The sequence below is a fragment of the Balaenoptera physalus genome (assembly GCF_965194825.1).
Source record: "Balaenoptera physalus genome assembly, chromosome: 7".
Classification (NCBI taxonomy): domain Eukaryota; kingdom Metazoa; phylum Chordata; class Mammalia; order Artiodactyla; family Balaenopteridae; genus Balaenoptera; species Balaenoptera physalus.
The window spans coordinates 30,755,916-30,775,620 of NC_138886.1; the positions used below are offsets into that span (position 1 = coordinate 30,755,916).

The 19,705-nt window shown below is 41.7% G+C and overlaps 1 protein-coding gene across 3 annotated transcripts in view; it reads left to right on the top strand.

The window, feature by feature from the left end:
• The window catches only part of PGAP4 (post-GPI attachment to proteins GalNAc transferase 4), a 28,465-nt gene extending 16,892 nt beyond the window's left edge, over positions 1-11,573 (top strand). For all 3 annotated transcript variants that reach the window (XM_082468725.1, XM_082468723.1, XM_082468724.1), the window contains exon 2: positions 7,600-11,573. In XM_082468725.1, the coding sequence (XP_082324851.1) occupies positions 7,677-8,888 (1,212 nt within the window). In that variant the 5' untranslated portion in view covers positions 7,600-7,676 and the 3' untranslated portion in view covers positions 8,889-11,573. The remainder of the gene's footprint in view (positions 1-7,599) is intronic.
• Positions 11,574-19,705: the final 8,132 nt, after the last annotated feature.

Genomic DNA, 19,705 nt, shown 5'->3' on the forward strand with positions numbered 1-19,705 from the left:
ATTTAGTAATTGTCTGATTAGATGAAAGCAATCAGTGTATATATGTAGTGTGTGTATAATATTATATATTATTTTTGCTTATTAATTCTGTTACTGAACACATTCTGAAAGTCTGTTACCATTTCTAATGGTTTTTCAGCTGATTTTCTTGGGTTCCCAATCCATGCAGAGACAATATTGCGTATTGGTTGAGAACATGAGTTCTGGAACCAGTCTGCCTGGATTTCAAGTTTTGCTACCCATTTAAAACTTTGTTAACCTAGGGTACAAGTTAATTGTGCCTTAATTTTTTTCAGGTATAGAATGGACTTAATAATAGTACTTCTCATAGGCTTCTTGTGAGGATCAATGAGATGCTTAGAACAGTGCCCAGCACATAATAAGTGCTCAGCAAGCACTTCCAAGTAAGTTGATCTCTGCACATTAAATTGGGAGTCTTTGATACTCCCAATTTTATAGCTGAGGAATTGAGACCCATAGAGATCATTTATTTGCTTAACAAATATGAAACCTTTTCTATGCATAGAATACTGTGCTGGGTCTGTGAGGGCTATCAAAGATAAATTAGACTGAATCCACTAATGAGGGATTTATAAGGCCAATTGGGTTGTAAATCAAGGGCCATGAAAAAAGCCATGTAAGGCAGCAGGCATCATGAAAATAGCATAGGCTTTGAAATTTTTCCTGTGTTTGAATTTCCTGCTTTCAACTTGGTAGCATTTTTTTTTTTTTTTAACTTAAATGAGATTAGTTCCATTACTGTTTGAGAGTTGCTCTTTTGGTCAAAAGAAATATACGTAAGAGTCCAGTACAGAACTTGGTTATGTAGTAGGAGCTTAATTAGTGGTAACTGTAGATAGATACAGTCTAAAGTAGAAAGTGACAAATGAATGTCCTTGGATGAAAGTTCATGTAAAGGGCCTTAGCACTTGAGGAAAAAGAGACATTATTTCTGGTTGGGAGTGTTTACCTAAAACAAATAGACTGGCAATTATTTCTCCAACAAAGATGGGTTTATTTGGGATCAGCAGAGAAGTGCAATTCAGGGTCTGCAACCATGGTGAGTCATGTGCAAGTCCCTGCACAGCAAGGGAAGGCGAGTGCTTTTATGGAGGGGAAAAGAAATTTGGAGGGCAATAGTAAATTAACAGCCATGGCTTTTTGTTGGCTGAGCCCTTGCCAGGAAAAGAATAATCTTTTTCTTGCTCTTGGGCTCTGCTGTCATCACAGGACAAGAGAGCTCCCCTTTCTGGTCTCCACACTCTATTTAATTGAATTTTCCGTTTAATAATTTTTTACATTTCTTCCTTTTGATGAAGATCTTCCTCTGAAAGCATTGCTGATCAAGTGTCACGTTTTCTACTTTCAGAGGCTTTTTGTCCCTCAATGTCAGGAAATACCTTTCCTGGGTTCAGCGTCTCATGTCGGAGGGAATAGATTAGGAATCTATTGAGATCACATGTAAGTAACAAGGAGGGGTAACAATCTCTCTTCTGATGTCCTGGCTGTTTGCAACTAAGCCAGGCCCTCAGGGAGTAGCTTGTAAAGTATTCAGTCAAACCCCTACCCGGGAAAGAGTGGGAGATGGGCGGGTTTTGCCTTTTCCCTCAGCACTGAGCCCTGGGGGTTCAGCAATGGAGAGTGCTCACGTACCCATTAAGAACAGCTTCTTTCTTTGCTAGTCCTGTTGGTCTTATGGATGTATTGCCACATTGGCTTTCAGAGTTACGTGTTTTGGGGCCTGTCCCTCAGGTGGGAGTCTTAGAAGTTGGGGCTCTGGGTATGTGGTCCAAACCCTTCACTCCTCGGGGAGCAGCTGGTTGTTGGGGGGCTGTTCCCGATTGTCTGGCACTGTGCCAGGGGTGGGGTTTATGGAAAGAGCATGTCTTAGCCTTTCCTGACTGTTTCGACATGGGTATTTTCTCATTTGCCTGATGTGTAGGAGTCACTCAGCTAGTTTCTGGATTTCTCTCAGAAGGAATTTCTCCTCATGTACATTCGATGTGTCCATGGGAGGAAGGAAGATAAGGAGCCTTCAATGTTGCCATCTTGGTCTCTCCCTGAGTTTGCTTACTCTGTGTGTGTGTGTGTGTGTGTGTCATCTTGCCGCATATTCATACTTGCCTTGGAATAGGAAATAAACACTCAGTAAAAACATATAGGCAAAATACATTGTAACCATGCAACTGTTAACCTACAATCACTGTGTATTGGGTTGACCAAAAAGTGCCTTCAGTTTTTAAGTAAAAATAAAAGACACATTTTTTGTTTTCACCAAGAACTTTATTGAACAACGTGTCCACCCTTTTGTTCCACTACCTTCTGCCATTTGTCAGGCAACTTCATAATTCCATCTTCCCAAAACCTTTTATCTTTTTGAGCAAAGAACTGTTCTAGGTACCTTTTACAGTCTTCCAGGGAATTGAAATTTTTTCTCTTAAGAGAATTTTGTAAAGACCTAAATAAATGGAAATCCGAAGGTGCAATGTCTGATGAATACGGTTGATGAATCAGAACTTCCCAGCTAAGCTGTAACTGTTTTTGTCTAGTCTTCAAAGAAACATGCAGTCTTGCATTATCCTGATGGAAGATTATGTGTTTTCTGTTGACTAATTCGGGACACTTTTTGTCGAGTGCTGCTTTCAGTTGGTCTAACTGGGAGCAGTACTTGTTGGAATTAATCGTTTGGTTTTCCGGAAGGAGCTCATAATAGAGGACTCCCTTCCAATCCCACCATATACACAACATCACCTTCTTTGGATGAAGACCGGCCTTTGGTGTGGTTGATGGTGGTTCATTTCGCTTGCCCCACGATCTCTTCCGTTCCACGTTATTGTACAGCATCCACTTTTCATTGCCCATCACAATTTGTTTTAAAAACGGAACGTTTTCCTTACGTTTCAGTAGAGAATCACATGCAGAAAAACGGTCAAGAAGGTTTTTTTCGCTTAACTTATATGAAACCCAAACATCAAAGCGATTAACATAACCAAGCTGGTGCAAGCGGTTTTCAACGCTTGATTTGGATATTTTGAGTATGTCGGCTATCTCCTGCGTGGTATAATGTTGATTGTTCTCAATGAATGTCTCGATTTGATCGCTATCAACTTCAACTGGTCTGTGTGACCGTGGAGCATCGTCCAGTGAGAAATCTCCAGCACGAAACTTCGCAAACCACTTTTGACACGTTCTATCAGTCACAGCACATTCTCCACAAACTGCACTAACCTTTTTTTGCGTTTCAGTTGCGTTTTTACCTTTCTTGAAATAATAAAGCATAATATGCCGAAAATGTTGCTTTTTTTCTTCCACCTTCGGTATTAAAATGGCTACACAAAAATTCACCAATTTTGATAAGTCTTTTTTTAAATGCACACTGATATGACAGCTGTCACATACAACATTGTTTCGAATGAAGTTAAAGACAAAATGCTACTAGACCCATCTTACGGAAAAAACTGAACGAACCTTTTGGCCAACCCAATACTTTATATTTTTGCACGTAGACCTAACATTGCAATTAAAAAAAAAAAAAAGTAAACCAGATTGAGACCCTTAGGAGGAATTTTTTTGGGGGGGGAGGCAGGTAGATTTCAAAAAACAACATGAATTTTTTATAATTAAATACAGAAAATATACTGGTTTTCCCAAATGAATAATTTGATATGTTAACACTTCACCATAAAGAATGTATACCACCTGGATGGGATCCTAGTGTAGAAAAAGGACATTAGCTAAAAACTAAAGAAATCTAAATAAAGTGTGAACTAGTTAAAAAAAAATTGAATTAGTAGCCTCAAACTATAAGGCAGTTACTTTGTGAGTCTGCTTACTTTTAATGGGTACTTAGTATTCCATTCTTTGGAGGTACCATAGTTTATTTGACTCACTCGCAACTGATGGGCACTTGGCAATATTTTGCTCTTACAAATGATGCTACAAGTCATTTCTCACACATGAGAATATATATCTAGGAAAGAATGCTAGAAATGGAATTGCTGAGCATTAGTGTGTTTTGTTAGATATTTCTAAATTAATTCTACAGAGGTTGTGCCAATTTATACTCCCATTTTGCTAATGCAAAATACGTGAGTACTTGTTTAGTAGGCCCTAAGGTAACACAGGCCAGGGATGGCCCCTCTAGGAGATTGTATTACAGGATGAGAAAAAGCTATCTATGTGAAGAGACAAGGAAGGTGTGGGAATAAGAATGTTCCAGGGTAAGGGAGTTGCATGAGCAAAGGCCAGGAGATGGGCAAGAGCTTAGCATAGTTGATGTTCGAAAAGAAGGTCAGCATGTCTAGAGCTGCCCTGCTCACTGGCCGCATGTGGCCATTAAGCCACATAAAGTGTGGTTTGTCTGAATTGACATATGCTGTAAATGTAAAATACACGCTGGATTTCAAATACTTAGTATGGAAAAAAGAATGTAGAATACCTCATTAATTTTTTATATTGGTTTCACGTTGAAATAATAGTTTTGATGTGTTGTAGTAAAACATATTATTAAAATTAATTTCATCTGTTTCTTTGTACTTTTTTATTGTGGCTGCTAGAAAATGTTAAATTACATATGTGGCTTGCATTATATTTCTATTGGACAGTGCTAGTCTAGAGCAGGGGTTGATAAACTATGGGCTGCAGGCCAGATTTGGTCTACAGCCTGTTTGTTTGTTTTGTTTTGCTTTTTTTCCTACAGCCTGTTTTGATGTGGTTGGAGCACTAAAAAATAGCTTTTACATTTTTTTAAAGAGTTAAAAAAAAAGAAATAGTCTAAGAGGAATATGCAACAGAGACAGTGTGTAGCCCACAAAGTCTAAAATATTTACTATCTAGCCCTTTGCTAGTCTAGAACATACAGAGAAAAGAGGGCAGTAGAACAAGATGCCAGGGGAAGGCAGCGTCCAGATCATAAAGGGCCTTTTGGATCACGATAAGATGTTTAGATTTTATTAAAAGAGCAATGGAAAGGTAAAGAAGGCTTTTAAGCAAGAGAGTGACATGATCAGATTTATATTCTTAAAGGATAATTGTCTATGTGTGTGCATGTGTCACATTCTCGCTTTACCAAAAACTCACTAGAAGAGGGTATTGAAGGAGGTTGGATGGCAGTTTTACACCAAACACTGAGCTCTGCATTTCCATCATAATCGCATTGTCATCTTAGCACTTAATATGTGCCTGGCATTTTCTGAGCTGTGTGCCTTATCTTATTGACTGTATTTTGTTCCTTCTTCAAGTGGTTACAGCTCTCTTGGGTAATAGCAAGGGCAGGGAGAACAGTGTGAGCAGGAAGCCACCTGAATGACTCCATTCCCAAGATCAACTAAGGTAGAGTGTGAGCTCAACCCAGTTTCAGCCCTTGGCTTCCACTGGAAGTGATGTGGAACTGGCGAGGCCATGGGGATGTGCAGCCACGTGATTTATTAACTCCATTGGCTTGAACATCACAGGGCGATGCAGCAAGTCTTCAGGTCTTCGGAAGTCCACATAACAGCAAACCTGGGGTCTCATACTACTCAGACCTCTCCCTGCTTATTTCCCTCTTTAATACCATCCAGATCTCTTACTAGTACTGGGATAGTCTGTCTCACCTCTGGGGTCCCACAATATAATCTGCTGCTGTTGCTGAAATGAGACTTATCCCTCTACTTCCTTGAGTTACTATGTCATCATGCCGTAGAGAGATGTTTGGTATTCTACACAACTCTATTGGCAGGGTAGGCTAACTGCTGTAATAATAAGCAAGTCAAAAAATCATTAGTGGCTAGAAACAACGGTTTGTGTATTACTCACAACACAGCCCACTCTAGGTTGGGCGGGTGCTGGGAGGTGAGCTGTAGGAGGGACCTCTGTTCCAGGCAGTCATGCAAGGACCCAGGCTCCCGCCATCTGGTGGCTCATCCCTCCTCTAGATCCACCAAGGCTGTCCAGTCAGCAGATGGAGAAAGAGAAAGTCAAGAAGGCACATCTGCTCTCAACCACCTTGTTCCAGAAGTCATAACTGTCACGTTGCTCACATTTTACTGGCAAGCCCTAGTCACATGACCCCACCTGGAAGAAGGCAGGCTAGGAAATGTGGTCTTTCTGTGTGCCCAAGAAGGGGAGAATGTATGAGAGCACTAGAGACTGCACCACAACAACGTCGTATGGTACCTGGGCAGTGCTTCTTCAAGATAACTCACAAGCTAGGCCATTTTCTTCCCAATACGTGCAAACTTTATTATGCTTCTGAGGTAAGAGGTTTACCTTTTATTCTATAGACACCGTTTAGTTTGGCATTGATCTTACTGGAGTTATACTGGCTTTGTCCTTTTAGTTCTGTTTTCGGGTGCAAGTCTGTTTTCCCTCAGATTATTAGACCTACTTACTCCTAAAATATTACTAAGTTTGTACATATGGGGAGACTATATATATATATATATATATATATATATATATATATATATATATATATATATATATATACTGTTTTTTTGGCTGCGCTGTGTGGCATGTGGGATCTTAATTACCCAACCAGGGATCGAACCCGTGCCCCCTGCAATGGAAGCACAGAGTCTTAACCACTGGACTGCCAGGGAAGTCCGGATATGGATATATTTTAATGGCATTTTTATTCTGTATGATTTTGCTCTGTAACACATTTAATCTTCACAGTAACCCTATGAGATAGGTATTATTATTACCTCCATTTTAGAGGTAAGGAATCCAAGATGTGGAGAGGTGAAGTGACCTTTCACCGAGTGGCTGAGCTGGTATTCACTCCAGCATGTGCCTGACCTCAGGCTTGTATTCTGAGAGATGATGTCACACTACATTCCTTCCTGGACCAGGCTTGCGGCAACTTTCTGTTTCATCTTCATCTCTGCCTACCCTCTCCCTACCTCACTGAAAAGCTGCTTATAGATCTTCCTTCAGTTATTTCCTCCCCTCCCAAAGTCTGGGGCTCTAGAGTTCTCTTGAATATGGGGGAGAGATCCTTTCTCTCACTGGTTCCCATGGCAATTCTGTAAAATATAAAACGGAAGAACAATCAGGATTAAATTAACATGTAATTTTAAGTGTAGTTGCATGAGGTTAGAGAAATAGGAATGGAAGATCTTGATAAAGACATTTCAGGGAATCCTAAATAGTCCTTTTCTTGTTTGGGATGTGCAAAAAAGTTTTCAGAAACTACTATGCACAGTTAGTCCACAAGTACTTACAATGTACTTACCTTGGAACTTACTTTAAATGTGTCTTTCCTTGTGCCTTGCTTTTTTGCATCTGTTTTAAGAACCTGTGGCTATGTAGCTGCTGAATTGAAATAATGATTTTGCTAGCCTATCTGGTGATTTTCTGGGACACTGTAAACCTTAACTAAGCATCTGTAGGTGTGAAGACTTGGTTGGATGCACCAAGGTTTCTTTACTCATAGAAATGATCAAAGAATCCCAGAGATCATTAACAGATACAACCAAAGAAGAGTATACTGGAGAAAATACTTAAGTCTCTAGTAGCTACAGAGCCTAGAATTAGAATTTCTGGTTTGATATGTGCTGAGTTCCATCCCTGGATTTTTTTAAAGCCCTGTACCATTCTTTACTTTTCTCTCTTTAGGTTTGACTTGCACTGATTTTGGCCTGAGGTCCAGGATGGTTTGTTCTTGGGACCAGACCTGACCAGAAGTCGACCTCATGAGCACTTCGACCTCTCCAGCTGCCATGCTCCTCCGGAGGCTGAGGCGGCTCTCCTGGGGCAGCACTGCTGTCCAGCTCTTCATCTTAACGGTGGTGACCTTTGGTCTGCTGGCCCCCCTGGCCTGTCACCGGCTTCTGCACTCTTACTTCTACCTGCGCCACTGGCATCTGAACCAAATGAGCCAAGAGTTCCTGCAGCAAAGCTTGAAAGAGGGTGAAGCTGCCCTCCACTACTTTGAGGAGCTGCCCTCTGCCAATGGCTCGGTGCCCATTGTGTGGCAGGCCACTCCCCGCCCCTGGCTGGTCATCACCATCATCACTGTGGACAGGCAACCTGGCTTCCACTACGTCCTGCAGGTGGTGTCCCAGTTCCACCGGCTCCTTCAACAATGCGGCCCCCAGTGTGAGGGGCACCAACTCTTCCTGTGCAACGTGGAGCGGAGTGTGAGCCATTTCGATGCCAAGCTGCTGTCCAAGTACGTCCCCGTGGCCAACCGCTACGAGGGCACCGAGGATGACTACGGCGACGACCCTTCGACCAACTCGTTTGAGAAAGAGAAGCAGGACTACGTCTATTGCCTGGAATCCTCCCTGCAGACCTACAACCCAGACTACGTCCTGATGGTGGAAGACGACGCCGTTCCAGAAGAGCAGATCTTCCCAGTCTTGGAGCACCTTCTGCGGGCTCGCTTCTCCGAGCCGCACCTCAGAGATGCCCTTTATCTAAAGCTCTATCACCCCGAGAGGCTCCAGCACTACATCAACCCAGAGCCCATGAGGATCCTGGAGTGGGTCGGTGTCGGCATGTTGCTGGGGCCCTTACTAACCTGGATATACATGCGGTTTGCCAGCCGGCCAGGGTTTAGCTGGCCCGTCATGCTCTTCTTCTCCCTGTATAGCATGGGGCTGGTGGAGCTGGTGGGCCGGCACTATTTTCTGGAGCTGCGGCGGCTGAGTCCTTCCCTGTACAGTGTGGTCCCTGCTTCACAGTGTTGCACCCCGGCCATGCTCTTCCCTGCCCCGGCGGCCCGGCGGACCCTCACCTACCTGTCCCAGGTGTACTGCCACAAGGGCTTCGGCAAGGACATGGCACTGTACTCACTGTTGAGGGCCAAGGGGGAGCGGGCCTATGTGGTGGAGCCCAATCTCGTGAGACACATCGGGCTCTTCTCCAGCCTTCGGTACAACTTTCACCCAAGTTTGCTCTAGCCTGCCAAGAAATGCCTTTCTGAAATTGGCCACTTCTTGGAGATTCAACTATTGAGCTCTTTATTTGGACATGGTTGCTTGCAGATATTTCATTGTTTTAGGGTTGCTAGGGATATAGACACTGGGCTGGCTGAGGAACATACAAGTCAAGAACCTTGGCTTTGGTAACTCTCTGGCAGGAACAAGCTGTTCACCGTGGGTCCAGACCTCTCGCCCTCCACACAGCCACACTGCCTCATGCAGTCTGACCCACCCAAAGAGGGGCATTTAAATACCACTTATATTCTCCAGTTGTTTTTCGCTCTGCTTCATGACAGAGTTTGTGACTGCCAAAAATATTGTACACAGTGATATGACCAGTTTAGGATTTTAAGCGTAGAATTTGGTGAAAGGTGAGATTCTTTTGCAGTGATTTCTTTCTCATAGGGAATAAGAATGGATGTATGTTTAGAATATATGTCCCAAGAGGCAGGACCATGTTGATAGATTCTATTTGTTTCCCTGACCTGGAGTAATAAAAGCCGCGCAGGGCCCGGCATCTTGGAGGCAGGTGACCCAGCTTTTGTTACCTGGTGTTCTCTTTTCCACACATCTGTAGTGCACTGATAATCAATTTTGTTTGTGAGAACTTTAAGGCACAGCAAGATCTGAAAGCACCTTCTGGATCATCAAAGTCAGATTGCTATGTTTAGTAGTGATTTAATATTGAAGATTTCTATCACAATCTGATTCTTTGAAAGTTGGACATTGCAGAATGATATAGAATGGGTGAGCTCTTTACTAATAGCATATCCTTTTCCCTAACTTTGCTGGCTAATCATTCACCTTCACTTCTTTTTCTTCTATGTAGCATGATGTTATAGAAGAAAAAGCATGGACTGAAGTCAGAAGACCTGAATTTTTATTTCAGATTTCTGTTATGTCCTAGTGGTGTGAACTTGGGCAAGTCATAAGCACTCTGAGTCTCAGGTTTGTCACCTGTAAAATGGGGACAGTGATATCTACTTTTTTAAGTTGCCTTGAGGATTAAATGACAGAATGTATGTAAAACACTAGCAAGTGCTTATCTCACAGAGGGCACTTGGTGAATATTAGTTCTTCTCTCTTCTATAATAAGCATATGAAACTCAAGTGTATTTTGGATAAAGGTATTAGTGATATTATTTAAAGTATGATATGGGGCATAGGGCTGACACCTATGGAGCAGCTGTTCCAGACCAAACACTGCTAGAATAAAGGCTGACTTTTCCTTGTGACTTCGGAAGGATATGCAGCTCAGTTTCTTCTAGCCCCACCTCCAACCAAACCCGAAATAAGAATCGTTCATTCAACTGGAAATGATCTGAGACTCCTCTTGAGCTTATTCCAAGACTAGCATCTGAAAACTACTCTTCTCAAAAGTTACAAGTAAATTTCATTTGACAATACTGATCAAACCCGTGGCCAACTGTCCCTTTGTGGGGATGGATGATTATACTAGAGTGCGAGCAGCTGTCCACTTTGTTTCAGTGCCACGTCTTCCCTTTGCTTTTAAGTTTCCACAGGGAGCTAACATCTTGGGATCTGCTCAAGAACACTGAGGGAGTAACAGGGGTTCATTACCACACTTTATAGGTGAACAAACAGGCCCAGAAATGTTAAAGGATTTCTTCAGGTTCACACAGCTGAACAGCAGCAGAGAGGACTGGAATGTAGTAGATTTTCTGACTTCCAGCCCCTGTACTCTTTTCTTAACTGCATTCATTTTATAAATATCTATGTAGTCAAATTCTCTTTTGTGAAATCTGATTGTAACCTGGACTAAATAATGTCTCTGTAAGCTAAGATGGTAAAAACTCACTGTGGTGTTGGTCTTGGGGAACAAACAGGTATCAATATGTGTTGTGTTATTATAGTGAGCTGTTATGTATCCCCCAGGAATGTCCAAAGTGACTATAGCTACTAGATGACTTACTGAGATTCTCAGATTCCACCCCTTCATCTCTCCTCTCCCAGTAACTGGTTCAGCCCCATGTTTGAGAATTGAACCACCCTCAACCTAGAATTCATTTGAGTTTGTTGCATTAGTGATTGGGTCTCCTCATGAAAAGTTTGTGTCCAATGACAAAACATGTAAGCTGGCCAAGCCCTAGATCAGAATCATTGCTGATTTCCATTTCTGCTCTTTCTAATTCAGTTGTCTACCACACGCAGACATTCCTTCCCCTGACTCCTTCATTCTCGATGGCTAAAGTCATCTTTGCCTTGTCTTATTTCTCTACCTACACACTAAGACATCTTCCCCCACTGATCTTAACTAGAGTCTGCCATCCTTGGACATTTTCTGCAGAAGCAGAAATCCTACCCACTTTTATCCCTACCCACTTTCTAGATCGCCCTTCCTTTTGTCTCTCATTCCTAGAGTCCAAACTGTGTATGTTGTCCTGGATTAGGACAGCTGACAGTTGTCTCTCATTTAATTAAAGCTGAAGTCTCTCATTTAATCCTAAGCAGAGGGCTAGGGGAGAACTGAAGTCCCCTTCCAATATCAAGGGACATAGTTTACCAGGAGGGTAAAGGCCTCTAACAGTCCTGCATACTTTTCAGAAGTTAAATCATTGTCAGGCCTAAGAACCTCCCTATTGTGACTGACTGTATTTGCATAGACTTATCAGTTCAAATAAATGCACCCGTTTCACCAAGGCATCCTGAGAAAACTGGTCGTTCTCTTGTTTCTACAGATGAGTTTTTCTGATGTGGTGAATAGTATCGAACACACACTCACACTCTTGTGGGGTGTGAGCCATTCAAAAGTATGGGCTGTTTGCTTAAAAATTCATAACTGAATCTTGTATTTCTTAAATGGAAACATTTGAATTGTGCTTTCTTTTTTTTTTTTAAAAGTGGTGAGAATACTATAGTGCAACTGGAGAATACAAGTAGGATGAATATAATGATAGGATTAATTTAATTTACCTTGGATACAGTCCTCATTTGGGGGAATTTATTTAATTGGTAACTTAATTTGGGTAAAGAGGCGTTCTCTTTGGATTTGATTACTGTGGCATTTTTATATACACTATGATGCATTGTGAATTACTGTAACACAATATAAAATTGGGTAATTTTAAGTCACATGATCCATTTGGATATTTTTATCCCAGCTACAATGAGTTTGCTGAGAAATGCTCATTAACTGGCACTGTTTTTTTTAGGTTGGATTTTGTTTGGAAAAAAACCCTGGAATTACATCAAAGATGATTGGAAATGTAATTTTAAAGTACTTAATATAACTGCAGTGGAGCTGTGCTGTGGCTTCCAGGTCATTACAGTACTTGGATTACAACATTGTTGTGAGTCATCACTCTGCAATGAATGGGGATTTTTGGTTTAAAATTTAACAAATTTTCTTGATCTTTTCCCTAACAACCTATGCAGAAACATGGATGAGTGATTAAAAAAAAAAAAAAGCATCTATGTTAATAATTTGGGGGTAAAAACAGATGAAAATATAAAGGCAAATGATGAATTTATCAAAAAGAAACAAGGACCAGATGGCATAAGTATGTAGGAATGGGTAGCTCAGAGAGATGGGAGAAGTAGACAAAGATGTAGAGTGAAGCAGAGGGTCTCACATTTGTCACCTGTTGTGTGTCCCAAACTCCCTTATGTAATAAATCCTTTATGTCTGCCCCACTGTCATGAAATCTTTATAGGACCAGCCTATGGAGAATACAAAGGAACGAAACAATGGATAGTCAGTGTTCTGGATAAATAATTCATCCCTTTGCTAGGACCTGGCTTCCTATTGCATTTAGAATAAAATACAAACCTCTACATTACCTCCCAGGCCAGATGTGACCTGCCCCTGCAAAACTTCATTTCTTAACCACTTCCATCCTTTTTCTCCAAGCTCTAGCCACACCTGCTTTCTTTAACTTCCTCGGACTTGTTACAGCAGTTCTTATTACAAAAGGAATTTTCACTGCTGTTCTCTCTGTCTGGAGTGCTTTTCTCTTAGCTGAATCTTTCCTATAATATAGATCTCAATTAAATTTTAATCCCTCTTCCCCCAACAGACTTTCCATCCCATCTAAAGCAGTCTTTCCCCTTCCCAACCACCAGGTCATCTATCACATTACACAGTTTGATTCCCTTCAAAGCTCTTCTTATTACCTGAAATGTATTATTTTTGTTTTTTTCCTCTATTCTACAACCCCCAGAATATAAGTTCCAGAATATCAGGGGTCTTCTAGGCTTCATTCACTGCTCTATCCCTAGAACCTAGAACAATACCTGAGACATAGTAGGAAATGAATGAGAGAGAGAGATGGTGGTAGTAGAGGGAGAAATAAAGGAAGAAAGGAAGGGAGAAAAAGAGCGAAGGGATCCACAGTGGAACTGCCTCCAGAAAAAAAGAACACTGGAAGAAAAGAAATGGGACTAGGGAAGAAAATTAGAAAGAGAGGAACAAAGAGGGATCCAGGTAGTGAGGGCTGGTTATGATGTACAATTTTGACACCTGTAAAAAGAAGTTTTTTATGTGTTTTCCAGGCAAAGGGAATGACAAATGCAAAAAAGAACTTTTTACACCACCACACAGCTACTTTTTTCTCTGTTGTTATTAGGGTTTTGTTTTCAGTGTGTGTGTCGGGGTTGTGTGTGTTTTTGGTGGGGTGGGGGGTCCCTGTGTGTTATTCTAAGGGGAGGGCTGGGTTTTCTCCTTCAGGCTTCAACTGCTGCATCTTCCTGGTATTACCAATGGGAATCATCTAGACATGACCACCACCCTTGGTGGCTCCACGGCCTATTCTAGGACTTTTAGGCAAGAGGCTGGAAAGAGAATGAAGGAAAGATCACCACCTGGCACCAATGAACTCTTCTCAAGTTCTATCAGTAAGTGGCGAGATGGTTTAAGTCTTACCACGTAGCTCTGGGTGATAGCGGTGGGCTTTCCAAAACATTATGACTTAACACAAGCCAAGAATAGAGAGGAAAACCTTCCCTCTACCTCTTCTAATGTACCTCTTCTTCTGGTACATTACTTGTGTGTCCTTTATGTTCTGTTAGCGTAGCTTTGTTTAAATGTGAGCAAGCTGAGTCCTCCACAAAATTCATGCACTGGCAACATGTTAGACAAAGAATGCACCCCACCCCAATTTGTTTTTATCCAGAAAAAATGTAAACCCTGGCATTGCTGTGACCGAGGACCTAAGACTATGGTTGCTTATACAGGCCAGCAGCTCATACTTTTGAAACACAAGTCAAACCAGTGTTTGTAGATTTCTTTCTAGCAACATGTTTGGGCAATTACTCTTGTCTTCAACCAAACCCCTTTCCAGCCCCAGTACATACAGATCCAGAATCCATAACTAGCTGGGGTTCAGCAAAAGTAGCTTGGCTTCCATCTATCTCCCCTCCAATGAGGTTTATGATAAAGGAGGGGTAGGATTACATCTTCTTCCTGCAATGTGCACAGGAAGCAATCATATTTTAAAAGTTATTAAAAAAATAGTATGTATCTGTCACATTCCAAATTGTAGTTCATGTATTATTCTGCAAGGAACTACATCAAACAAATTAATCATAAGTAAATCTAAATTTAGCTGTTTCTCCCCAACTTAATAAATGCCTAAATCATATTAGCAGCATTCAGATAACTCAAGCTTTTTTTCTTTTTTAATCCAGCTGAACTATTAGCTGAAATGCCCCAATCTGCAGAAACACATTCCTATATTTGAAACAGAAAAGGCTTTGAACAGGTTAGAATCACATTATTTTTCATTTACCCGTTAACACCAAAGGAAGAAAAGAACTGTTTCAGCCAAATTAACACCTTATTGTCACACTTAAACATTAGTCCTCACACTAAGGCAGACACACATTAAAATTCTGAATTGCATCTCAGGAGCCCTTTAGGACAAAGAATTTTTGTTTTGTAAGAGGCACCAGGTGTCATGTCTCACATATTAATTTACATTTGTGGTGACAGGGACTGTGCTGAATGCTGCAGACACAAGGCTGAGTGAATAAGACATGGTTTCTTCCTTTCAGGACCCTGGCATCCAAGGGGGCAGCTAGTACAGGAAGGTGAGTCCTGGGTTGGTGGGGTCACAGGATGCTGTCTGTAAATTACCCCAAAGTGCCAGGAGTCCAAGGTACCCCAACTTCCTCAGCTCTTCTGCAACCACTTTTGCCAAGGACAACATGGTCCACCAAAGAAGTCTCCAACTAACAAAGGAAATTCTTTACAGAAACATTTATTTACAGGAAAAAATGAGAGGTATGGGTGAAGGGGAATGAACTTGTCCCAGCTAGAGGGAGATAAGGAGGGTGAGTTAACTCTTGGAGAAGGTGCTGTGGGGAGAAGATATGTATCTTTTGCTGTAAGAGGAAGATCCAGAAAATTATCATTGAAGGGTTATTTCTTTTCCTTGCATTTCCGGAAAAACAAGCTTCTTAATATCCTATTTTCTAATCCACATTCATGTGACATCTTTTTCTGAAAGTGAATAAAATTGACTTGCAAAGAACTTTGCTTGCCCAGGGGTGACACACCTTGTTGCAGCACCTTGCCGTACCGCAAAAAAGAATCGAGAAAACCTCACTCCAAATGTCTTACTGTCCATCTCATCTTGCTGACAAAAGCGTGCTGATCCTCAAATGGAGAGAGGGCTTGTGAGGGTCACAGTTGTCCGCACTCCTTTAAGGTGAAAACTGATGCTTTCCTGCCAGGTCATTGCCCTTGCCCAGGCTTGTGGCCTTTGGGTTTCTTGTGTAAAGTCTGTTCTTTCCAAGGCTTGTAGTCTCCACAGCTGACTGCAAGTTAGATCCAGTCTCCTGGAGCTTTCTGATGACTTCTTCACGCACCACAAGTAGTGAGTGAGCGCCCTTCTTTGAACTCTGAAGAATGTTTAACTGAGAGCCACAAATTTCTTCTGCTTGTCCTCATCAGTTTCCATGCGGATCTGCAAGCCTGAAGGCACTCATTCCATTTAAAAATTATTATTTTCTATCGATTCACATTGAAACAGTATTGGCCAAAGTTGTCAGTCTGGCTCTAAGGCTAGCTGGTCAAGTTGCTTCTCCACAAACTGTGGAATATTTCTTAATTCACAGCCATTGTTCGTAACTCTTCAACTACTCTAATCCTTACCTTCAGGGATTCCCCCACATGAATGAACTAAGCAGAATAACACAAAACAATAAGAGAAAGACCTGAGTTTTCAGCACATGTAATTCTTAACTAGTTAGAAAGCATTCACTAATCATTTTTAACCACGTGCCAGTAAGTTTGGTTTACATATGAAAATTCTGATTTCATTTGCAAAGATCAGACATCTCAAATGAAAAGAAAAAAATGCCGTTATCAATCTACTTCTCTAAAAGAGATGTTCAGAGTGCTTTTTTACATACATCAGGAGAGTGTGTTGTGAATTTTGCAGGTTGGTTTCAGCATGGGATGCTTGTAGCATTAGGATGCATTCAGCTGCCAATAACAGAACCCAGTCTCCCAGGGCCTTAAGAAATAATGATGCTTAATTTTCTCACCTGGAGGAGGCAGTCTCAGCAGTGCAGCGATGTCATCAAGGACCCAGACTCTGTCTGTCCTGTTCTGCCATCTTTTGCCACTTCATGGCGATTGCAGCTTCAAATATCAAGTCCTCACAGGGCTGCATTCGAAACAAGAATGAAAGGGCTGAGGTAAAATCCTTTCTTCTTGTGAAGTTCTGTGGTTTTTTCCCAGGAAAACAATTTCAGGAAGTCTCCCAACAGAGCTCTGCTTTTGTCTCATCTGCCAGATATGGGCCACAGGCCAGTTCCTAGACCAATCAGAGGCAAAGGGAAATGGGAAAAGCCCAACCACAAATTATTCCCTTGTGGCTTGCGTGAGAAGCTTAGCTTGTGAGAAGCTTAGCTTCTCAGATTCCTAGAGGCCCATAAGATTGCATTTTCTTTCTGATATGATAGGACATCTGAGCAACTGAATGTGAAACATCATGGGAACAAGATTGTTGTTGCTAGTTTCAAGGAAGTACAGATATTCAAACTCAAATTAGATATGGGGATTGACCAGTTGACAACTGAAAACTATGCTTTCTACCTATTGTTAAACTGTCCTGAATTATTGATTTGGGGCACATGAAGAGCTTTTTATTTTCCAAATTCACAGTTTTGTAAAGTGGTCACATGAATTTTGATGCACAGTATGAACCATGTTGTAAATTTCTGAAACCCTCTTTGGCAGGCAAACCTTAATATGTCTGCATTAGAAAGTATTTTCCTGTCTGTGTTCAGTTTCAAGAGAAAACAATGAAATTGAAATCAAATTATGTTCACCCAGAGAACTCATAATCCCTGGAAATTTAGAGGTGAGTTCAACATCTATCCTAGGGAGATCTCAAAATTTCCAGCGATAGGAAAAATATTTGACAGTTTACTCTTCAAGAAAGGAATAAGGATGAAGAGAAGAACTACAATCAACTCTGCCAACTAGAATTGGAATTGCAAGCTCTCCCCAACAAAAGGTATCCCACAACTCAGTCAGTTAATACCTAGGGACACCAGGTCTCACCAGACTGTGGACACAAATGAAGTCATGTTCCTATCAAAGAATGCATAGTTTCCTTCGTTGACACACTCTTCCCCACCCCCTAAAAGTCTCACTCAAATATTTCTGGGAATCTCCAGAGAGAAAGCTTACATCCATGTTCTCTCATAGCAGTTTGCTAGCCACAATCATCACACAGCATCTATCTTGTCTTTCCTCTCCTGTTTGGCTCCACATTGCCTAGTAACTCTAAAGTAACCCTAAAGGGCGTCTCTCTTGCCTCTGCTCATGATAACCATTTTGGGAACATCAATGCCTCTGCTAAGGTTACTATTTTTTAATGCATAACAAACTCAGTTCTCCAGGCTAAGCTAAACTAGCACAGCAAGAACAAAAGCCAATGTCTCAGTCAGTGGCTTGCCATGACAAATGTTTATTTCTCACTGCCACAAAATCTAATAAAGATTTGGGCACCCTTTAGGGCAAATATTTCACTTATAAGTGTTGCTGTACGTGAAATAGTTGCCCTAAAGGGTGCCCAGATCTTTATTAGATTTTGTGGCAGTGTCCTGTAGTTGCCCCATTAGGAGCAGGAAACCTCCCTGGTCAACCAAGCAGGCTTACAGGGACACTCACCAGATAAGGGGCTTAATGGCTCCTCACCAGCTCTTCTCTGCTTTAGACTTCGTGTAGCCAGAGCCACGGGCCCACTCAACTGCAAGAGGGCCAAAAAGTGCAGAGAGGTCTTCCATATATATAAAGGCGAAGAGAACAGATTTTGGTGAATGCTAATAATATCTACTTTACAGGTAAGTGCTGGGTTCTTGGAAAAAATGGAAACAATAACCCTTCTCCAACTCTGTGCTCTGTTTCGTCACCCGATCCTCAAATCAGTACTGCTTATGCCCAAAGTCCCTCAGACCTGCTCGTGAGTAAGCTCCTTTGTTTAGTTCTAATTTCTCTTTCTATAGGAGTTTCAACAAGTCCAAGATTGGGGGAAAATGCTGTGCCATCTCTCATTCTCTCTGATTTTTTTTCCTTTTTCCTGACAAATTCACATACACCCCCAGTTTTCTCCCATTCCTCCCTCAGACAGTGTCTGACTTGTTCACTACTGTATCATAAAAGTCACAGCCCAGTGCCTGGAACTCAGAAATGTGTTGATGAGTGGATGAATGGATGGATGAATAGGTGGATTGATGAATGATGGTTTCCTCTCTACCCACAGATGAAGCTCAAAGGGAGCCTGTTTCCACTTTCTATTGACCCTCTGAACTTCTCCTGTCACCTTGACCCTAGTTGTGGTCCTTCTGTCTTAGATACTGTTTTTGCCTCTTTTGGGCTCCATTTGGATTGGGACCTTGTTTAGGATTAAGTATGGAAACGTCAGAGTTTCAGTTTGGGGGCTGAAATCCTACCACTCAGACCTCTTCAGTGATTCCTGATTGAGGAATGTGTGCATGAGAACAATAACCAAATGGAAAATAAAATACCTTTTTATTAACTGATAGGCACCCAATTGTCTCCCAGTGCAGAGATCTTTGTCAAGCCAAATCAGATTATGCTGTTTAGGCCTGGAATCCTAAAGAAGCTTCCATCGTTTCCATCACTCAGGGGTGATGGAAAGGTCTGGAACAGACCAGAGACAGTTTATGCAGAGCACATATGTAGAAGAAAGAATGGTCAGACCCTGACCCAGTGAACTGAAATAGGGGACTGTTATTGCAAAAGAGGGAACATCAGCTTAGAGACTCCATTCTCTAGTTAAATGTGTTCAGTAATTACCCTGTGCTTTGAGCACTTGAATAATTCTTCCTCCCTCAGAAAGAAGCTAGTCAGAAGGGTAGACAGAGGGTGTGGGAGCAGCAGAAATGCCCTCTCCCCTACAGGCCAAGGCGGAAACGGAAGGAGAGCTGGCTGAAAGTTGTCTATCTTCTCTTCCTCTCTTACATGACTAGCTCTTCTCTCCTCTTCACCTTAAATGTTATCTTCGCTTCTGCCCTTGCCCAGGCCTTTCAGTCCTTTACGCTGCTCACACCCATTCCACTCCATGACAAACTGTCTCCAATCTAGATCAGTGTCCTCACTCTACCTGCTTGCTAGAGAGACAAGGTCAAACTCTAGGCTTATTACTGCACTTTTGTATAAAGTCATTTTTCAAAATACAAAGCTTGCTATACCTTAACACTGGCATATGGATAAACTTTCTTCTGTGTACACATGGATTTCTGATCAAGTGGCCCACTATTGAAAATTCTTGGCAATCTTACCTCAAAGAATAGCCTAT